A 22,144-nucleotide genomic window follows, 5' to 3' on the forward strand; every position below is an offset into this window, starting at 1 on the left:
CACAGCTCAGAAGATGAAACTCTTGAAGATGCAAGTGCTGAGGTGGGGGTCTCTAAACCAGGAGCCTCTGGGAGGACAGCAGGCATCAAAAGTCCCTTCTTGGTTTGAGAATGCTGAGCACAAATGTCTGTGCATTTGAAGTGCAGGAGCTCAGGCTAAAGCCAAAAACAACTATTCCTGGCAAAACTGCAGATGCCTTACCTCAGTGAACTTTAAAAATGGTGAGGATTTCAGTGGTGTATCAGTTCTATGAAATATTTCATTTTTACAGAACTCTCCAGAGTACTTTTGTCTTAACTACAAGCATGGGAAGTTTCCTTAACAGGAGCATTAGGCAAGAACAGAATTAAAACAGGTCCTTACATATTAGTTTCTTGCTAAAGTGTATATAAAGGGGAGATGCAGTTGGGACTGCACAGCTTAATAGCCATGATCTCACTGTTTCAAAGACCATCCAGTTCCACCATGGGCAGGGACACTTTTCATTACACTAGGTTGCTCCAAGCCCTGTCCAACCTGGCCTTGGAGATTTCCAGGGATGGAGCAGCCACAGCTTCTCTGGGCACCCTCTGCCAGGGCCTCACCTCCCTCAAAAGGAAGAATTTCTTCCTGCTATCCCATCTAACCCTGCCCTGTCAGTGTGAAGCCATTCCCCCTTTATCATCCTGAAGCCTTTTCCTCTCCAGGCTGAACAACCCCGATATGATGAGCTTTGCCTCTCCATGCTTGACCTTCATCCAGGGTAACACAGTCCTGCTTCTTGGCTTGAGGGGAAAAACAGATGAGGAGCACTGCAGAGTTGGTCACAGCCTCAGCTGTGCCCTTCACCTCTGTTCCTGCCTGGGAAAGGACAGTCCCAAGGGTTTAAACACAATTAAAGTGGCATCTCCCAAGTGTTCATGCTGTCCCTGAGGTCACACAGGCTCAGGGTTGCCTGGTCCAACCCTTGCTCATGCAGAGCCACATCTGTGCAGTGGATTGTCACCAGAGATGGAGATTCTACCACGTCCCTGGGCAACCTGTGCTTCACTTGGGTCCCTTCCCAGCTGCAGAGTGAGACTGAGGAAGGCAGAGATTCCCTGTTGCCAGTTGAGCTTGAGTCTGAAGACTGCAGAAAAGGAACAAACTCCTGCAAAAAACCAGTGCAGTGTGCTCCAGTGCACAGCTGTACCTTTGCCAATAGTGTGGGCTTCCTGGAGTGCCAGACAAGACTGATGTGCCTGCAGCTTGGCTTTGTCTCTGGGGTCTCTGTTATAAATGCAAGATGAGGGAGAAGACCAAGAAGAATACAGAGAAAAGCAGCTGGAACCAATCCTTTTCCCCTAATAACACAGTTACACCAGCCTCATTTGTTTTGTTACTTTATTGAAAGTGGCAGATCCCTTTCAATGTTTTTGAAAACTAAACCCATTGTTGCTTTGAATACTGGACAAAGGGTGTGAGGATTGTTTCCTTTAAAAAGTTGACTCGTTCCACTGCAGAGCATGCAAGTAACGACACAGGTACCTTATCAACAGTTTGCTACTGCTCTGAACAGCAACTTGAAAAGCAGCAGGGGCCCTTGTGCTGGCCTGCAGCCTCTGCCTTCCCCCTCTCCAAGCATCCTGTCTATACATGAACTTCTCCTGAGGGAAAAGAGGGTTTGTTCTGTTCTTCCTAACTGCAAGCTCTGAGCTGGCTCTCACCACAGAACACTGCCCTGCATCAGAGAGCCAACAGCAGCACCTCTTCTCTACTACTGTACAAGTTCATAGTGTTGCTGAGCCTGAATTTATCCATCAGGATAAATAAAGGATAGTCATAAGGTCAAGTGAACACCATACACCAGGATCAGGGAATGTAGGGTCCCCCTGAGCTACTTGCAGCCCAGCACTTCAAATCTGCAGGTCTGAAGCTAAGTACCAAAAATCAAGCCTTGTTTCTAACCAAGTGGCTTGTTCTCAGTGGCTCTGGGGTGAGCCGTATCATCCACATACAAACACCCAGACAGAAAGATCTGGGCAACTGAGTTCTTGCTGACTTCATGGGAATCTCTTTTCATTTAGAGAGCAGCTCTCTAAGCAACCAGCTATCAGGGGTTCTTTTCCTAAGTCTATTTCTCTAGACCTTTAAAATGTAGATTTAAGATCTGTGTGCTTACCTGAATTAAAGATTTGCTTTATAAACTAGTATGATACAGAAAGCAAAGCTCCTGGGGATGGCTTTGCTGGAATTCCTTAAGCAGTCAACACAGCAGTTGATGCTTCACTTTCTCTGCTACCAAACACCACCCCAGCTTTTCAACTGGAGCAGAGCCCTGGCTGCAGCAAGTCTGGATCCCAGGCTGAAGGAGGAGCCTGAAAGGGAAGGTTGAGAAGGAGAGGGAGGCCTAGAGCAGCTTTTGGGAATCTCCAGCCCTACCACACTGCTGTGAGCAATCTTCATGTCTTCCTGCAGAGCACAGGTTCCTGCATCAAAAACTTGCTATGTAGTGTCCCTCTGCCATGAACCAAAGCCCTGCTCTCTGTAGCTGTTATGTTCCCCCCACTGCCCTTTTTAAGCCTTCTGCCCCATGTGGGCCTGCACAGCTCAGACCAGCACTGCCCAGCTGCCAGGAGCACCAAGGACAGGAACTCCACCAGCTCCCACAGCAAACACACCCACTTTGCCTTCTGCTCCCTGGAGACCCAAGGCAAGTTCTGCTGTTGCCTGAAGTAGATGAACTAAGGCTTAACACCAAATGCTGTCCCAGAGCCAGAAAAAGAACAATCAGCAAACCCATCCTCCTATGAAATGACAGGCTGAGAAAAGAACAACAGTGTATGAGCTCAGCTGCTGCAGCACTGGAAAGCCTTGTTGTGGGTGAAGGGCTTGAAGTGATCCTCCAGAACAACTGGAGAGCTGGTCTCACTCTCCCAGAGGTCCTAAATGCCCAGAGAGCTTCTCAACATCCCTGTACTCACACATGACTGCTCACAAACACTTCTTCAGAAGGGCAGGAGGCTAAACCCATCAGACTTGCCTGTGAAACATGTACCAATGGAAGAGAATCTCCCCTTTTCCAGCAGCCAGGTATTTACCAGAAACAAGCTGTGAATCAAACCAAGCCAAAATGGACACATCCATTGTAGGAAAACAATTAAAAACTGCATTGATTACATTGTAAAAACAATTAGACCACCCATCTCGGGTTCTGCAAAAGGTCTAAATTGTACTTGCATTGCAAACCCCACGCTGGGTTATCATGGAAACACGGCTAACATGAAGGCTCTGAAATGTCCTGGGGTCCATCACAATGTCACATCCAACAGCAGATGGTGGTCTGGATTAGAGATGTAGTTCTTATGAAGCTGGAAAAAATCCTTCCCCCCTGACAACAAGAGCAGGGAATGTGAGTGTCAGCGGGCAGAGGTCAGGTGGTTCCGACTGTGTGAAAACCTGCAAGGAAGAATGAACCAGGGACAGCTGGTCAGTACTGCCTGTCTGGAGCTCTCCTGCCCACCAGCAGGGCTGTCCCCACTCCCATGGCCACTGCCAGCTTTTGCTAGATAAAGTCCTGACAGACAAAACCAGCACTTTTAGCAAAAAGCCAAGGTGATTTGACACTTCTTCAGGCTTTCAAGATTCAGTTTTGACCTAATGAGAAGTTTTCAGCATTAGTGTTTTATGGTAAGAAAGCAACCAGGTCTTTGAGGTTTTGCAAGCCCCTCCAAAAAACAATCCTGTGCTTCTGCCCTGTCCAGCAGTGTCAGTTCTAGGCTGAAGTGAATGATGCTGAAACAACCCCTTGTCTGCAGTCACCCACACACATCTATGTGCAGCTCCTGCTCAGAGGCTCAGGTTTTACAGGTAGCACAGGAGACTTCTGTGACCTCCATGGGTCAGCCAGAACAATGAGTGTTCTCTCCCTGGTGTTAAGTGATTATCAAATGAAGGTTCTATACAATCCCATGGTATATTTGCTTGGAAAGCACACCTGGAATCCTGGGAATAGTTTTGGGCTTCTCACAATAAGGACACTCAGGGGCTGGAGCTTGTCCAGGGAAGAGAATGGAGCTGGGGAAGGGGCTGGAGAATCAGGAGAGGCTGAGGGAGGCTGGAAAGGGGCTCAGCCTGGAGAAAAGGAGGCTCAGGGGGAACCTTCTGGCTCTGCACAACTCCCTGACAGGAGGGGACAGCTGGGGGGCTTAGGCTCTGCTCCCAGAGAACAGAGACAGGACAAAAGGGAATGACCTCAAGCTGCACCAGCGGAGGTTGAGGCTGGGAATCAGGAAGAATTTCTTCAAAGAAAGGGCTGTCATGTGGAATGTGCTGTCCAGGATTTGGGAGTCACCAGCCCTTGAGATGTTCAAGAAACAGCTGGATGTGACACTCAGTGCTCTGGTCTAGTTGAGACAGTGGTGACCAGTAAAAGGCTGGATTCAATCTTGGATATCTTTTCCAGCCTTAATGATTCTGTTCCAGTCAACAGGTATTTGAGTTACAAGGCACCACCTTTAACCCACCAGAAAAAAATGCTTAGAAAGTTTAAGGGTGTAAACTGTAGTCAAGACTGTATAGTTTGGGTTGTGTTTATAGGGGCAGCCAGAGCACAGAACAGTTTAGGTATGGTAAAACACTGTCAGTCTGCTAACCAGGGAGGAGCCTTACTCTCTTGGTAAGGAAAGGGTGAGATTTAGGATTGCCTGCTGTGAAAGGGAGAAAAGCTAAATTCACGTTAAATAAAACCTGATAAATCTGTGATCAGGTTAGCTGTATTGGTACCTGCAACACATGGATGTGACTGGACTTGGTACTAGCAGTAGAGCCAAGTTTGACTCAGCAAAGAAGTAAATTCTCCAGTCTACATTCCTTCACTGGTTTAATAACTAATTCTTGTCAGGAAAAGTACACTTGTGTATGCCTAAAGGTGGGCAAGCAGTGACTAGCTGCAAGTAGTGCCTTCAAGCACATTCCTTGCAATGAAACAGATAATTATTAACAGCCAGAAGTGATCCCAATGTGATTTTGCACAGTCCTTGCTGCCTGGGTAATGGGACTAGCAAGACATCTTATGTATACAGATAATGTGCAAAATGAAGGAGAACAACAGCGTCTTTCTGTGCCCTACAACATACACCTACACTACAGAAACCTGTCCAGTGTGAGGAAAGGCTGCTGAGGCAAAAGAACTGTTTCCATTAAATGAAAGCAGTTAGAAGAAGTGCCATAGGAACTATTAAGGCAGCTGTCATCAATACTGACTTTTTTCTGAGTGCTCAGCACTGACCTTTGCACAGCCCTGGAGCACAAGAGCTGTGTGGCTCAGTGCCAGCTCTGCCCCAGCTCACACTCAGGACACTCACTCACCTTTGGACCCTCTCCACCATGTGTGCTATCAGTTTGTCAGAGATGCCTGGGCAGGACTCCTCAGCCAAGCTAAAGGCATTCTCCAGCTCCTCCATGGCTCCCACATTGCCTCCAGTCTGCTTGTGCTTATCTTTGAGCTGCAACCCAGAAACAGAGCATTAAGTCCTCATCAGGTCCTGACATTAAGGCCCTTTCCCTCTTATTATGACTCCACCAAGGTGTAAGAGGGCACCCACATTCCACTTAAGTGAAGAAAAAAAGAATTCATTTGTAGGTCAGGAAGGTAGAATGTCTGGGGTTCAAATTTGCCCCCAGGTACTAATGGCAATTGAAGTCCTTACCTAACAGGATGTACTCTTAAACAAACTAAATGTTCTAAGAAACAGACCTGAAAAGTTGTAAGTAGTAACAGCACAAAGAACTCCAGGTGTATCTGAAGCAGTACAATCACCTTTGCTGCTAATGACAGCCCAGCACCCAGACACACACACAGGCTCACAGGCAGGTTGGGCAGAATATATCTAAAGCCAGGAATTAGTCACCACCACTTTTAATAACTACAAAAAAGTCTTGAGTTGCTTCTAGTGACTGGAAGGCCAAGGCAGACAACTGCCACACCAGGGATCCTGAGCCCCTTGGCCTCCAACACTCTTCTCTAAAAGAGCTTTACCCAGGGAGGGTAGGGGAAAAAAGTCCACACACATCTGCCTCAGTTCACATCTCTCATGGTCAGTGCACTCCAACTAGGCCTCTACTTGCACATGTTTCCAGTTGTTAATTTGAAATAGCTACAGCTCTGTTGAGAAAGAATGCCTGACAAGCAACTGGTGCTGAGCCTGGAGTCAGTTGTTCAAAATCCTACACTTCCACCCCAGCAGTAGTTCCTCACCTTCCCACAAGCTGCTGATATGGCAGCCCCTTCCCTAGGGCACCACCATACAAGGAACTGAACAACAATCAAGCATCTTGTTGAACAAGCAACATCTGGCCCAGTTCAATTAAGCTCTCATTATGCCCTGCTGATTAAAGGGCTTTACATAAGCCTCACAGTTCTTTGCCTCAGTTCTAGGATCAGCCTTTCCTATTGCTGGAACTCACCTTTCCTCAGAAAGCAGAACAATGTGAATGCTAATTCCCAGCTGCAGTCATTCCTGTGCACCAAGGCTCCTTCTGGGAACACACAGTTCCCAGCCAAAAAGGGCCATTTCCTCCTCCAGTGGGCACCTGCTCCCTGCCACAAAGCTTGGTAGACAAAAGTGGCAGGGGCATGGAGGGCAACTCATTTACACAGCAAGGATACATATTTCTTAGGCCAAAAATAGTTGTGATGCTAAAGCCAAGGATTTGATGTGTACCAACCACAGGCTGCCTGCCTCAGAATAAGGGTCTGTCCTGGAGGTAAGGTGTGGTGTTAGTTTAGCATCAGCCTTTGGTGCCAAGCCCCTGACCTTCAGCTTGCCCAGTCTGTGATGGGAGCAGTGTGTGCTGGGCTGCCTCTTCCCACTGCATAAGAGCTCTCTGGGGGCTTGCAGGAGTTAGAGCACTGCACTGAGCTCAACCTTACCAGGCCCAAACATCATTTCACCTCCTTGCTCCACAATGTTTCCAGATTTGCAGTTGTCCACACTTGTTAGTGACTCCTCATGGGATGTTTTCAATATTAACATCCAATAATACACATGCAGGGAAGGTAGATGAAAGATTACAAAGAACATCTCAGCCAGATTTCCATTCACAAAGCCCAGCTTAAGCCCCTTTAGGAAAAGAGGGGATCAAGCCTAGCTGGTTTAAGATGCAATCATACAATAGTGAGGAGGACAAAGTTTTCAGTTCTAGTTTCCTATCAATAGCAAAGAATATTACATACAACCAGCAGTGAATCAGATTTCACCTGGAGAAGTCTTCTTTCAAGTCCCCTCTACTGCAGACAAAAGCCAGGTTATTTCAGAGACTGCCCAGAACCCTTCCTGCTCCCAATTTCAGTGAGATCTGCAGAGCCAGCAAAAGACTAATCAAAGGAAAGGGGGATCAACAAACTGAGGCAAGGGAGTCAAGCCAGCAAAAATGGAATGTCTGAGAAGCCACTTCCTGCCTGGAACTGGTGCAGCAAGGTGAGTAATGGAAAGCACAAAATGCATTCACAGTCAGAGCCCTGAGCACTCTGCCCCAGGAGGCTCCTAAAACTGAACAGAGACCCAGACATCAGTGACTGTGCTGCACAAACTGCATCACAAACCAGCATGGTTTTAATGTGGTTTCACCTCATAGCTCTAGGACTACAAGACCCAGGTCACTGGCCTCATGCTCTGACCTCTGAAAGTCAAGCCCTGTGGAGTAAAGAGGCTGGTGAGATAAACTCCCAATTTCCAGATCCTGCTTTTCAGAATGACCTCTGATTCCTGTCATGCAGAAAAACCACTTTCCACACAGCAGTAGACCTGAGAAAATACTTAAGTCTGGAGAAAAGCACAGCTCTCTGCTGGGCCATGCCATCAGGATCCAGAAGAGTAACTCCTCAGGACCAGAGAAAGGGTGTCTGTCACCAGCATCTCAAGAACAGAACCCTGACATGCAGCATCTCATTGATTTCTTCCAAAGCATAATCTCCTTTCTTGCTCTTTAGCTGGAAAGAGGAACCAGAGCTCATAGCCAGCAGCCCTCTTATGATTATCCTCCTCTTTCCTGACATCATCCAGCTGGAAAGGTGAGCTGTCACCTCTCTGCTGATACAAACACCATCCTATCATTAATGGCAGCTCTTACTTCAACTGCACATCCCCATCCAGACCACAAGGCAGGGGAACTGGGTAGATTTTCTAAACACATTTTCTCTGCCTGCCCTCCAGAAGCTAGGTGGCAGGGAACTCCTTGGTCTTGGCATGCTACCAACAGCAGTTTGTGCAGATCAAGAAATGGCCTAGTAACCAGCAAAGCCTGCTCTAATTCACCTAATAAATTCCTGCTCTAACCCAGCTACCTTCCCCTCAGTACCTCTGCTGTGGACATGCACAGTGACAGGCCAGCTCTGCTCTAACAGGAGCTGCACTTCAGCCTCAGATATCAGAGCCTGGAGCTGCCCAGGCATCAACAAGCCTAAGATGCAGGTAAGAGACAGACACTTCTCTATAAGATCCTCACCAGAACACAGGTTACCAAAAGGGTAATGCCTTTCCTCCAAACACAAGTGTTTTCAGGGGGACACACTCACTTTCCCCACATGTGGTCTAGCCCTCTGAACTGGTACAAATGTTTCAGAGTCCCTTAAACCTACCAGACACCTCACCACACCTCCCTGCTCCAAATCCTTCCCATTTACTTATCTGTGTCAGGTATCTCTTCATCTCCAACCAGCAGAGACACCAAGAAGATTCTACTCACCTCCCCAAAAACTGGGTGAACAAGTGTGGAGAGACACTGTGACCGTGGCTGCCTCTTGATGGGCTCAGTAGGCTGGAAAACAACACAAAAAGAAGTTACAATCACCAGATCTTGAAAAAGCCACAAGTCACAGCACCCTGATGATGTGGAAGAGGCAAGTCTGGAGCACCAGCCCTTAGTGCCAGACTGAAGTAAATTCCAGCCAGAAGGCAAGTGCCTGGTGGCTTCCCCAAGACACCCAAAAGTTCATGCTCGTTCAGTCCACTTCAGAAAGACCAGACTGCACACAGACCTTCTGGGAACCATGAAGAGCCATTCCCTTGTGCAGCTTGCTCAAGGAATTGGGGCGAATGGTTGGTGGGAATGTCCAGATTGGACCCTGGTCTCCATCCTCTGCATCTCCATCACTGCAAATGAAAAGGGGAAAGTCAAGACAAAGCCTCAGCTCCATACATTGGGGGTTTGCCCATACTTTCCCAGAATCACAAGTTCTCCCCACCTGACTGCCATACTGCTGCAGGCCTTCAGACCCCAGAAAAAATTCTGAAGAGACACCACTTCAGTCTCTACAGCCCATATACAGCATCAAAGAAATCTGAGCTAAGTACTACATCATGTTTCCAAATCACCACATCCACCTCTCTGATCCAGCCAGCTTGAAGAAGTTTGTAGTGCTAGTTAAATTTAGGAGAATTTCAAGACAACCCAAGCTCACAATGTGAGGGGCCAGACTTAGATGTTATAAGACAATCTCCCTGAGTCCTTGGTCACTTGAGTGGCTGCCACTACAGGTGAAGAGCAGCTCTGTGACACTATTCTGGCCATGAAGTGCCCTTTCCCCACCCAAAGCACATAACTTGTGTGTCCTGCACGGCAGTGCAAAGATTTACCCCTGAGTGAACATACACACCAACACAGCTCTTGCCACAGTTACTAAAGCCTGGAGCTCTTGTAGTTAATAAAAGGTGCATAAAACACAGGCAACAAGAGTCCTGTTCTACTGGTTACACACAGACTAAATGTTTCATGTCAGTACTCCTGATTCCTTACACTCAGCCAAGAGGCTCCACAGGGTAAGACCAGAACAGAGAACTGAGTCCCACTGGACAGCAGCTGGCTCTTCAGGCAGCACTCACTTGCTCCCACAAATGAAACCTCAAAGGTAAGATGTCAGGTGGGAAAAGGAGCTGAGCTGTTTGCAGTAGGCCACCCTGGGGCAAGCAGGGGCATCCCTCCATGCAGAGTGCACGTACATATCAGAATCACCAGAACTGGAATCCTCTCCATGGCCCTCTGACTTCCAGCGTTTGAACCGATCGATCAGCTCCATCAGGAATGAGGTTTTCTTGGTGTAGCGTGTGATGAACTTGTGCTTTAGCAATTCCTTAGCTGTTGGCCTCTGGAGCAGATAAGGAAAGAATGTCACATCTAACCATCTCTGCACAGTAAAAGTGACTCACTGACTTCAGCTGGAATCACACAATATCCTGAGCTGGAAGGGATGCACAAGGATCATCAAATCCAGCTCCTGGCCCTGCACAGGACAGCCCCCAACAATGCTACCAATCCCCAACAGTGTTATCCAAATACTTCTTGAACTCTTGGCAGTCTTGTGGCCATGACCACTGCCCTTAGGAGCTTGTTCCAGTGCCTGACCACCCTCTGGGGGAAAATCTTTTTCAAATATCCAGCCTAAACCTTCCCAGACACAGCCTCATGCCATTCCTTTAGGTTCCACTGCTGACCATGAAGGGATCAGCACTCAACCCTCCATGTCCCCTCATGAGGAATTCCTGCCAGCCTCACATGTCCATCCTGTAAGCTCAGCAATTCTCTCTCTCTGGGATTCTGGAACCTCCCTGTTGAAGGAATTTTTGATTTCTGCTGACCTTTACCCAAATTCACAGGTGGGCAGCAATACTCACAAATCTAGGATCCTTATTGAGGCAGGCTTCCACAAACTCCTTGAAGGGCTTGCTGTGGTGACCCTCAAGTGTTGGAGGGTTGTTTTTGGGGATCAAGAAGAGAACTCTCATAGGGTGCAAGTCAGAATTTGGAGGTTCTCCCTTTGCTAGTTCAATGGCTGTAATCCCAAGGGACCAGATGTCTGCCTGGAAAAGAGAAGAAGAACACAGAACAGCGAGGAGCAATTCTACAACATGAAAGCACAGTTTTAGGACAGCTAAGCACATAAATCAGATGTGGCATTTCACATCTAATACACAAACTTCTCCAGTATCATAACAGAAAATAGTAATTCCTGCAGCAAGCAGCAGTTCCAATCCCTGTTTCTGTCCTAGCACCACCTCGTGTACAGCAGCCTCAAGCAGTAACCCTCCTGCTCCCAGCTCACCTTGAAGTCATAAGCAGACTGTTTGATGACCTCTGGTGCCATCCAGAATGGAGTCCCCACAAAGGTGTTTCTCTTGATTTGGGTGTCTGTCAACTGTCCAGCCACCCCAAAGTCAGCTAGTTTCACATCTCCTTGTTCTGAGAGCAGCACGTTGGCAGCTATATGCACAAATAAGCAATTAATAATTATAAGCATATAATAATTAAGTCTGCTGGCTCCTGAATCACCTCCAGCCCACACAGAACTGAATACTGAGCAGAGCCCTCCTGTGTATCCTCCTTCACCCCAGTGATAGGCCTGGATTTCCAGCCTCAGACCCATTCCAATGCTTTGAACCCTGCTGGGTAACATGGAACAAGCTCATGCACTTTGCTGGATCAGAAGGGGAATATTGCTAAGGCAGGAGCAGGGAGTAGATGTGAAGGGCCACACCATGAATTAGATGTGACTCCTGGCCACACAAAGAAGGGAGGACAACATAGTCTCTAATGCTTTTGACTTCTTTATCCAGAGTAGCATTCAGCACAGGTTAAATAGCAGATCCTTCTAAAGAGTTCAAGTTCCACTCTTGTACCAGTTCCCACTCACTCATAAGACTGTAACATAGTGCAGGTTTGGGAATTGGGGTTTTCTGCAGAACTTCTCATTCTGAGACCTTACCTAACAACTTTCAGCATTTCCCCACCACTGACAGCCAACACTCCCTACACATCTTGCAGTGCTAGAAACGTGCAGTATCACATATACAACAAAATCTTTTCTCCCAATCTCCCTGCATGAGGTTTCTGTGCCCTGCCTGCTCACACCCCCTCCTGCAGTAGGTCAGAGCAGGGAGCATCTGGCACTGGCCCAGCTCCACAGCACTGTCCCTCCATCCTCCTGCAGTACTTTGATGCTCTGGGCTTGCTGGGACACTGCTCTTCAGGAGGCAGATGCCAGCCCTCTGTACACTGCACGTGGCCAGTGACTATAAAAAACAGCAACAGGATAAGCTGACACAAGCTGCCCTGATTTTCTAGGGCTGTGAACCCTGCATGAGGATAGCTCACGTCTGCTGTGAGCTACAAGCACAATAACCAGCACACACACCCTTGGGGTCCAGCAGCAAAGCACATGTCCAGACACAAGTCAGCTAATATCTGAGCATGCCTTTCATTGACTCCTTCACTTCAGCTCCCTGACTGCCCAAACTCCAAATGCCAGGGGAGAGCTACAGATCTTTACTGTTACTCTAAACCCTAAAGACATGAAAAGCATGAGTTGTGAGATTGTGACAAGCATCAGATTCAGAAAACAGCAACAGAGCAACAAAGCAGCACTGAGAAACAGTCTTTGAAAGATTATGGTGAATATAATACCTCTGAGTATTATGTTACTAACATCCCTTACAAGAGAGGGAGCTGAGCTCTCAAAACTTACCTTTGATGTCTCTGTGGATCTTCCTCTCTGAATGTAAATAATCCAAACCCTTTAGGATTTCTCTCAGGATAGTAGCTATATAAGTCTCCTCCAATGGTCCTGGCTTCAGCTGATAAAAGGCAGAAAGATGACTTTAAAAGAAAGACTGATGCTTGGGTTTTCCAGGCTCTCAGTTTGTTACTTGGAACCCTTGGCCAGGCAGGTTGTACTCAGCAGGAAGCACCTTCTTGCACACCTGATGCATGTGCTACAAGCAGAATGCTGGTGTTTGTACCTGGCAGCATAAAATGGAAAAACTTCGGGGGATTTTCTGCTAGTCTATCAATCTGTTAAGGGCTTCCCAAACAAGCAGCAGTTCATCTCTCACTTTGGCCTGGAAATACACTGACCAACAGAACATTTTAAGTCTCTCTTTAGATCTCTCTGCCAGCATCCAAGTACTGAATTTCAGCCTCTGAGACATCAACCCTCAGGCTGTGGAGTACTGTATCAAAGCTCTTCTCCTTTCCATCAGTTCTCCTCTAACCAAGTCCTGCCTTCTCAGTGCAATAACTGAGGTTCTGACACTCAGACAACTGCTGGTGATGACAGCCCCCCCCCCTACACCTTCCTCCAAGTCACCTCTCCCATTTTTCCAGTGTGATAACTAATGATGTAGGCTCAGCAGTTTTCCCTACATCATTAGTTATCACACTGGAAAAATGGGTATTATTGTCCTGAAGAGAAAAATGCTGTGACAGAATACAGACCTCTGCCCATGGGTACATCCTGCATTTGTATTCTCTCAAAATTTGGGGTAACTTAATCATAGACCATGTCTCTACTGAGCTATTCAAGCACTGAGCAATACACGACTCTGACTAGGTGAAGTAGAGATTTGCACTGCTCAAAAACAACTGTCTGGGCTAATTTTTCAGTTCACTGGCTCTTTCCATCATACAGCAGCACAGCATGCTGGACAACAGTGCTCCATGAAAACATTCCCTCTGTCCTGGGATAAGCATAACCAACATGTCTGTCCTGCACTGCTTACCCCTCAGACACAGGGCTGCCAAAACAATGGAATGTGGCAAGTGAGTGTCTGGCTTATAGGCATTTCACAAACCAAGTCCTCAGTCAGTATTTTTCATAGTCCAGAACTTGCCACTTACTCACCAAATCCAGGGCTGAACCTCCTCCCAGGTACTCCATGATTATCCACAGCTTAGTGCCCTGCAAGCAAGAGCACAAATCAAGAACAAAGACAGTAATTAAAGCAGACAGAAAAATGAAACACTCATGAGGCAGCAAGACACAAGAGTAGTTCTGTACACAACCCAGGAGATGCTGCACACTGCAGCTCTCAGGGGCTTAAGGAAGGAGCACCAAGCTTCCTCTGTTCTGCTGACACAGCATTACAGAGGTGAACCTGCATCCAGCACATTTCTAACTCTCAGTCTGCAGTTTTATCTGGGAAAGTGCCCCTACAGGCACCAGCTGCCCAGCCCACAGACAGGCTTATTCCCAGGTTGGAGCCCTTTAACATCTCTCCAATAGCTCGTCCAGCACAAGTCCCTCTTGACAATGGCAGGGGAGCATTGCAGCCTTTGATCTCATTAACAGCTTGAAGGGTACAATTGACAAGACACTCTAACTCCTCAGAGGGGAGATTCCATGCTGAGGTTCACAGGATCCCAACAGAAGATAGGCAGCAGGCCCATGAAACTACAGCAGAAGGCTGAGAAAATGCATTGTAGCCTTTGAAAAATAAGGGAGGAATATTCAGGATCCAAAGAGCTCAGGAACTGTTTGCTGCAGTCCCATTGTTACATTCACGTCCAGCAGCCAGCATGCATAGGCCACTTCTGACCAATACCACTTCCATTAGGGATTCCTAAACCTGTTTCTCAATGGAAGCAGTATTAGTACTCCTCCATAGACTCAGTTCATATTCTTTTCACCATTTCTGATGTAGTTTCAACCTCCTCTTTTCTTCAGAGGCATAAATCCTTCAGTGACACTGCCTTAACACTATGCTATTCTGGAAAAGTATTCCATCAACCTCCTTTCCAGAACTGTCACACCAGGGAAAGTTCAGTCTTCAACAAATAATTTGCTCTCCAGTGAAGTGCCCTGGTCTTGGTACCACAAAGTACAGGGCATGTGCTTAGCAAGTGCGTTAAAGCCCAGTCTGCTATTAAGTGCACATCAGTGCAGTGAGCAGAGCCACCACTGCTCCTGTTCCACTCACACATCACTTTGCAGTGCCATGTGCCACCATCCACTGCAGCACCCACAGAGAAGCCCTCCCCATTCCCAAACTACATGGTTTGTCCTACCTTCAAGTAGGAGCCATAGTACCGGGTAATGTAGGGACTATCACACTGGCTGAGCACAGTGATCTCCTGCTGAATGTCCTCAATCTCATCCTCAGCCTCCTCCAGATCAATGATCTTGATAGCAACCACTTCCTTGGAGCGGTTGTCGATGCCTTTGTAGACTTCACCGAAGGATCCTTTGCCGATCCGCTCCAGCTTGGTGAACAGCTCCTCAGGATCCACCCTGGAGTGCTACACCATGGAGCAGAGATGGCAAAATTCCATTAAGCTCACATACCCATACAGCTCATCTCCATATCTGTGCACCTACTGCGTTGATAAATTAATCTGAAACTCATGCTAACAGTCTTAGAAACTTAGCACAGAATAGATCCAAGATTAGAACTGAAGAAACCTTTTCCACAGGCTTTCCAACCCTGCAGACCACAGTGGGGGAGGAAAAGGAGGGAAGCCCAGCATGAGGATGTCAGCAAATATCACTATGGAAAGTGTCAGCTCCATTGGGACAGGACTTCTCAACTGCAGGCACTGACTGGTGCTGAAGCAGCTACATGAGCAAACATCTGTGCACACTTCACTACAGACCAGCAAGTGGTACCAGCACCAGCTTTCTCTTGGAGATCTGGATGAGAAAATAGGCACAAGCAAGAGGCCATAAAAATGTTTCCCTAGTTAACCTTCCTGCACTCAAGGACTGAAATGATTAGAAAGATCTACACCCTTCCCTACTTATCTGGAGGGTGAAAAATTACAGTAATATGGATTCACATTTACTGTCTTCCCTGCTGCAGCCTGATTTCCAGGCAGCAGCCAGCCCAGCTCTCCTCACACGTCTGCAGATGGAGCCTCACATCTTTTGGAAGGTCAGCAGCAAGGAGGAGGCAGAGAACAGAATGGACACTCCATCTACCTGACCTGCTTCTGTGTGTCAGCCTCTTCTCTGGCTGACACACCAGATGCAAAGGCAAACAGAATCTCCTTCATTAGATGAACACATCAACTAGGCAGTTACTAACAGAGAAATACTGACTTGCAAACAGCAGCTGCACAGTTAATTCTTTATTAAGGTAAGGGTAAAAAAGGGAATAAATCACAGTCACTTTCTCATGCTATTTAATTCAGTCCACCTGTACACCAGGAAGTCCTTCATGCTACTAAAATGCTCTTTGTGATCAGTTTTTCTGCCTTTTTTTTTTTTTTTTTTTTTTAATAGTTTGGAAAAAAAACCTCTGGAAAATATGGCCTGACCTTAGGAAGCAGCCAAGCCATTAAGAAGGAATTTTCCACACCCAGAACTTCTCAGTCTCAACTCCAACATGCCACTCAGTGAGAGTGCTCTCTTACAAGGGCCTTGAGTTGACAGGTTTTATCAGAGAACAAGGAAGCTGCATTTTTCCATCTCACACCAGGTTCTAGCAGCAGGCTCTCACTGAGCAGCCCAAGGTGCTGCTTAATGATTAAGCCAGTCTATCATCACAGGTTGTTTGCCTTCTGTGCATTGCTATAAGCCAGGCCCAGGTGAGCTTTACAGGCAGCTCACTCAACAGGATTTCCACACAAACTCCAGTCCAAGATACAGAAGGATAACCAAATATCCTTTTGCATCCATAGCAACACCCAAACAGGCTGTACTTTGAACAAATGCACTGGAAACAGACTAGAAAGGATGTCTGGAGATAAAAAGAACTGGAGATACATAGCAGAGACTGGAGAGAGGGAGGCATGGGGAAGAGGATTAGAGCTTGAAAAATGTTAGGGGACAACATGAGAATGATGACTGCAGACAGGGAGAACAGTCTGACTAGTCCAGGCTCAGTACAGACCAGGAGCAGCTTCCACCTCTTCACTGATTTGGAGGAAGAGGCAAGAAAGTGGCCCAGACATTACTGTGCACAGTGACCTACTGCACCCAAAAATGGCTAGCAACACATCAGCCACTCCCACACATCAGGGAGAAGGGAGAGAAAGAGGATCATCTCCTAGAAGCACCTGCTCAGCTCAGAAAAGAAACACTATCTACACGAATACTGCAGGGAAGTAAACCTTCAAGAAAACATTCCTCCCCCACCATGTAACTTTTCCATGAGGTAAGAAACAGCAAGATAAGTAACTGCTCCCCCTCCAGTTTGGTAGGGCACATCAGAGAATCAGGACTGATTTCTCCAGAACAAGACATCAAACATAATTGCACTGGCTGTGGCAGGCAGCTTTTGGGACAACCACTTTATGAGGCAGGCTCTGTAATCATGGACAGCTTTCTAAACAAGCTTCCAGACTTGGATGTTGCTTAATCCTGTTTCCATAGAACAAAGAATTTCAGGTAGGTGCTGTGAAGGTGACAAAGCTTCCTGACAAGCAGACAGAAATTCTGCCCAAGGGACTCAGGAAACTGATGGGCAGATGAGACAGGCCCACCCCCATTAGGGTGGAAACATTAGGACACTTTGTAGGTACTGGATTTACCTTCCCAGTACTGACCTGGAAATGCTTCAGAGGTCACAGGTGATGGGGTAACAGTCTGACTCTATGGAGGGCCTTGATGCACTGACCAAAACTACTGAAACCAGACCCAGCAACAGAAAGAACCCAGGGAACCAGTGCAGGGCCAAGGGGTACTGAGTCATTTCAGCCACAGTTACAGTCTCTGGACACTGCTGGAGAAGCACAGTTTGCTGATGATTTTCTTCTCTTTCTGTAAACAGGGAGAAGGAAACAGGCCCATCCCCAATTCAAGCAGGTCAATGTTTGCTCAAGAGAACACCTTGTGAACTACCATTGTGGACACCACAGAAGCAATTGCCAGGTGGCATTTCCACTCTGAACTTCCACAACAAACTAAAATGTCCTGTCTGCAGGACATTGTTCAAAAATCCTTGTCCATTAAAAAAAAACACCCAGTTTGAGACACCACATGGTGACCTACGCTGACAAACAAAAATGTTCAGATTTGTGGGCATAAAAGCCTCAGCACTCATCAGAGAGCAGCACAAAGGCAGCTCCACCAAGAATGGTGAGCTATGGAACTGCACTGCTCTGTCAGGAGAGAGAAGGATGCACTCCCTGAGCCTGATTCTCCCCTTCCCCAATACACCTGCACTGCAAAGCACCTTGGTGTAACAAGCACCATCCCTCCCTCTCCTAAACATGAATTATCTCAGTACCAGCCATCCTGTTAGAGAACCACGCTGGCTGGAAATCCATCTTCTGGAATTTCATTAGTAGGAAGCAACAGAATCCAGATGGAATGCTTTATACCTGCTTAAATGAGCACAGATAACCAAAAACAGCTCGTTAGGACAGGTAACCTTTGCAACTGCTCACCAGCTTGGGCTCTTCCCATTTTTCTTCCACATTCTCAGAACCTATCAGAGCTGAAAAAAATTGAGCTCCAGGTCAGCAGTGGCTGCTCTTTGTTCTACTACTGCATGTAAAGCTGTTAAGGGATGGTCACTACATTTTAACTTTTTGCTTGACTGAATGCTTGTTACACAGCAGTTCTGTGGAAGCCTCCTGCTGTTTCTCTCCACTGAGAGCAGTCAGTCAGGCACTAGAGATGGCTCAGACAGGCCTGGGCAGGCTATGGAGGGAGAGCACTCAAAGCACCATCTCAGCTGTAAGTGCAGGAAGGGAATAAGTATGAGAGGAGTGATGACAATTTCCTAGTAATGTGCTCCACTTCTGCCCTCTGGGATCCAATCTCACAGCACAGGAAAGAAGGATGCTCTGTCCTGACAGGTGTAGGAGTGCTTGCCATCCTGACTGATGATACCATGGTTTAAAACAGACCAACTCACTGCAGCCATCAGCAATTAGGAATTGCAGTGTATTATGAGACAAGCCTGGCAGTAACACCAGCTGCTTCATGGGGAAAGAATGGTTTTGGCAGCTCTGCCACCTCCAGCTGTGGAGACATGATATCCACAGTCTTTGAGAAGATGTGGATAAGTACTAGAGGGGAAGGGTAAGTATCTGCCCTCATTTCAAAGCTACTGCCTGGAAAGATAAGCTGCATATTGGGAACAGAAGCAAACACCATTTGAACCAATTGAAGATCTCTCTGGGCTGTGTCCAGCTGGATCTTACTCTCAAAATATTCAAGAGCAAGAATCACGTCAGCATTTGTTGCATAAAACACTGAGGGGTGCATAAACCCTTTTGGAAATGAGAACTCCTTAATCTGGGGCAGGCTGGAATTGGATTCACTGTTCTATATGGGAGAGGTCTATAACAGAAGATTGCCAAGGCCACAATACTTTATGAGCTGAAGCTGACCAGGAACACAACAACTTCAAAGGGTTTATGTGGAACTACAGCTACATTTAGTGTTACTTCTGACTGGAGCACTTTCCACCAGCCAAACAAACAAATAAATATAATTTTGCTCTGCCAAACACAGTGGAAGGAGGAAGTTGGTTTTAATAGAACTCATCTGCTCCTCTCTTTCCCTTATTGCCTCCTCTGCTCTCCAAGTTCCCACCAAGAATGCTAAACACTCACCTCTGGGCTACCAACAGTCCCTTTGGTGAAACCAGCTTTGTATCTGAAGCCATCTGAAAGCTTCCCTGTCTATAGAAAAGCTCTCTGCAACTGCCAAAACCTGGGACAGTTTTGAATTTCTGCAGTATAGAAAAGAGGGAAGCTTGTGTTCAACACTTTGAAACACATGAGTTTGTCTGAGACTCCCAGCTCTCTTCACAGACAGTATTCTTTTGCTTCAGGAGGTGAAGCACTACCTAGCCAAAAAACCATAAATGGCTTCTCCAAAGTCAGGAAAGGAACAGAAAATCTAGAAAGAGAGCTCAGATTAGAGTTTTAAACATAGTAATTAACACAAATACATCACCTGGCAATTACACAGATTATGAGGTTCCACCAGGGATTCCTGAAAAGGCTGGAGGAATGGACAACACAGATTGGTTTCCTACTCCAAGACCAGACAGAGAGTCATGGAATGACAGGATCTGAGAATGCCTAGCATTTCCATAATAAATTCAGAGCTGAAACCACTAGAATGCTGATAAGCTTCATGAGTGAATGCTGTGTACAAAAAAGCTTCAGAGCAACCTCCTATGCAGCTACAGAACTCAGTTTTCAGCCCTAACCAGAGAGTATCCTTCCCTTTCTCTCCCTGTACAGTGACTCAGCCAGGCATTATATTTACATTTAATTCCATACACACACTGGGGAAACAGTTGATGTGAAAGACAGCATGCAAGCTAAGGTGCATTGCAAATCAATTTTAAATCACTAAAGGTTCAGAGAAAGCATTAGCTAAAACCATTAAAGCTTTTAGTAATGCTACACCTAGGACCAGAACAGAATAATGCCCCAAAACTCACAAAACCTGGTTTAAGAAGACCTATGTTCAGTATTGACATCTGCCAACAATCAAACACACCCCACAACCAAATGCAGAGGGAAGAAGATGCAAGCCAATATTATTAAACTGGTTTAGCTTTTAGTCTCAAATCCTGGCATCATCCTTCCACACTCCTCTTATGAAAATGTCATCACAACAGCAGCATTTAACCATATCCATGGAGGCTGAGATCTCTTAGAAGAGTTATGACCCAGTATCAAATATCACTGCCTCTTATGCAGCAATGTTACAAGCACCATTTTTCTGAGACTAATGCCATGAATTTAGCAAGGTATGTCTGGCAGAGCCAGCATACACAGTTTTTCTGTTCCCATTTCTAGACTTCCTCTTCCAAAAATAATCAGCAAGCCAATGACTCCTGTCTCCCTAAAAAGAACACAGTTAATCCCAGAGAAAGGCTCCATAGTGGGTGAAGAATTCACTTTCTGTATTGCTGGCAACACAACACTATCAGCCCAACACCAGGCACAGAGTGAGACACAGGTCAATCAGCTAACAGGAGTAAGCTGAGACCTATGCAACAGAGATAAAGAGTGGCAAAAAGGATTTTCTGGTTATTTGTTTGAAACCCTTGTATCAAAAGCAAACACCATCATGTAAACCCTTGAAGCGGGTTTTAAAACAAATTTTTAATCACCACTTACCTGGCTAGCAAATTCTCTCAGGTGAGCCATGCCGACAGGATGGGGTTCTTCACAAAATCAGGGAGGATTAGGATGTTGCAGCACAGCAGGAAAGTGATGATTTCTCCACTGGTCAACTGTGACAAGCAAGAACACACAGCTCTCAAGTGAGGTTCTTGGAAGGTGGCTCATTCCCCTGAAGAGTTACCTGCATCTTTTCTCTCTCCTTGAACCTGCTAAGACGTTCTAAGAATGCTAGGCCCTCCTTGCACACCGCATTTCTCAATTCTTTACAGAAATGCCTTCCAGATGTGTCAAGGAACCTCACTCTAATGTCACACGCTGACCGAGTCCCAGGCTCCATTTTCCCTACCATCACCTCAGCACGCTCCCCAGTATTAGAGCTAACCCACAATTCTGCCTCAACACCACCCCCAGCACCTCAGACACTCCTTTTCTCCTGCTGTCCTCACAGCCCTCTCACTGTCCCGGTACAGCCGCTGCTAAAGCTCAGCCGCCCAGCACACACCTTCCCCTTCAGGGAGCCCCAGCCCTGCACCCCCGGCCGCTCCCCGCTCCCCTCAGCGGCCCTTCCCTGCACCCCAGCAACAGCTGAGCCCCAACCCAGCCCGGCCCAGCCCGCTCCAAGACCCCAGCATCGCCCGTCACGGCCACCTCCTCCCACCCCACACCGCAGACATCTCCCCCCTCCCGCGCTCCCCTCGCCATCCGCCCCGCCCGGCACCCTCAGAGCCCCTCCGTGGCGCATCGCCGCCCCGAGCAGGCCCGCCCGGCCCCGAGCACACCCGCACCTACGGGCAGCGCTGCGCCGCCGTGGGGAGCGCCATGCCGGGCCCTGGCGCACGGAGCCGCCGCCGCCCCGGGCTGCCCCGGGACACCAGCGCGGCGCGGGGGGGGAACGCCGGGCCGGGCGCAACAACACGGCGCGGCGGCGGGGGAGGCCGCGGCGCGGGGTACGCCGGGAGATGTAGTTTTCGTTCCGCGTCACCCGGCGGTGGGAGGGAGTTGTTGGACTGCAATACCCAGAATGCCGTGCGCGCAGCGGCGGGGCGGAGCTGAGGGCGGGGCGGCGGCGCGGGGGTGGCTGGGGCGGGGAGTCCTGAGGGGCGGGTGCTGCCCGGCCTGGTGGCCGCTGGCGAGGAGGAGGTGGGACAGTGGCTTTTGTCCTCACGGGGCTTTCCTCTCGCCAGCCCTTACGGGACCGTGCCCAGGAGCCCCCGGGTGACGCCAGGCAGGCCCGCCCTCAGCTCCTCGGGAGGGTGAGGGGCTGTCTCCTCCCCAGCCCCGGGGACAGCGGTGTCCCCACAGCGCCGGGGAGGTGGCA

The 22,144-nt window shown here is 47.8% G+C and overlaps 1 protein-coding gene across 2 annotated transcripts; it reads right to left on the bottom strand.

The window, feature by feature from the left end:
- Positions 1–1,345: 1,345 nt before the first annotated feature.
- Positions 1,346–21,766, bottom strand: STK25 (serine/threonine kinase 25). Of its 2 annotated transcripts, none has more exons than XM_056498372.1 (12): positions 21,612–21,766; positions 20,821–20,936; positions 14,797–15,027; positions 13,634–13,690; positions 12,479–12,587; positions 11,060–11,217; positions 10,632–10,817; positions 9,960–10,105; positions 8,999–9,113; positions 8,707–8,778; positions 5,329–5,465; positions 1,346–3,417 (listed from the first exon to the last, which is right to left on the bottom strand). In XM_056498372.1, the coding sequence occupies exons 2-12, from the start codon at positions 20,848–20,850 to the stop codon at positions 3,378–3,380; spliced, it is 1,281 nt and encodes a 426-aa protein (XP_056354347.1). In that variant the 5' UTR covers positions 20,851–20,936; positions 21,612–21,766; the 3' UTR covers positions 1,346–3,377. The 2 variants fall into 2 exon arrangements, with proteins under 2 accessions (XP_056354347.1, XP_056354346.1); XM_056498371.1 differs by having other exon boundaries at positions 21,616–21,747.
- Positions 21,767–22,144: the final 378 nt, after the last annotated feature.

This window comes from Oenanthe melanoleuca, chromosome 9 (genome assembly GCF_029582105.1).
Source record: "Oenanthe melanoleuca isolate GR-GAL-2019-014 chromosome 9, OMel1.0, whole genome shotgun sequence".
Classification (NCBI taxonomy): Eukaryota; Metazoa; Chordata; class Aves; order Passeriformes; family Muscicapidae; genus Oenanthe; species Oenanthe melanoleuca.

Bases quoted from the DNA above. Each gene is read 5' to 3' on its own strand.
- STK25 (XM_056498372.1), bottom strand. From the start codon at position 20,850: ATGGCTCACCTGAGAGAATTTGCTAGCCAG. The intron at 13,691-14,796 runs GTAGGACAAACC...TCTTGCTTGCAG, and splicing joins ACTATGGCTCCTACTTGAAG to GGCACTAAGCTGTGGATAAT. The intron at 8,779-8,998 runs GTCTGTGTGCAG...GTTGTTTTCCAG, and splicing joins CTCTTCATGGTTCCCAGAAG to CCTACTGAGCCCATCAAGAG.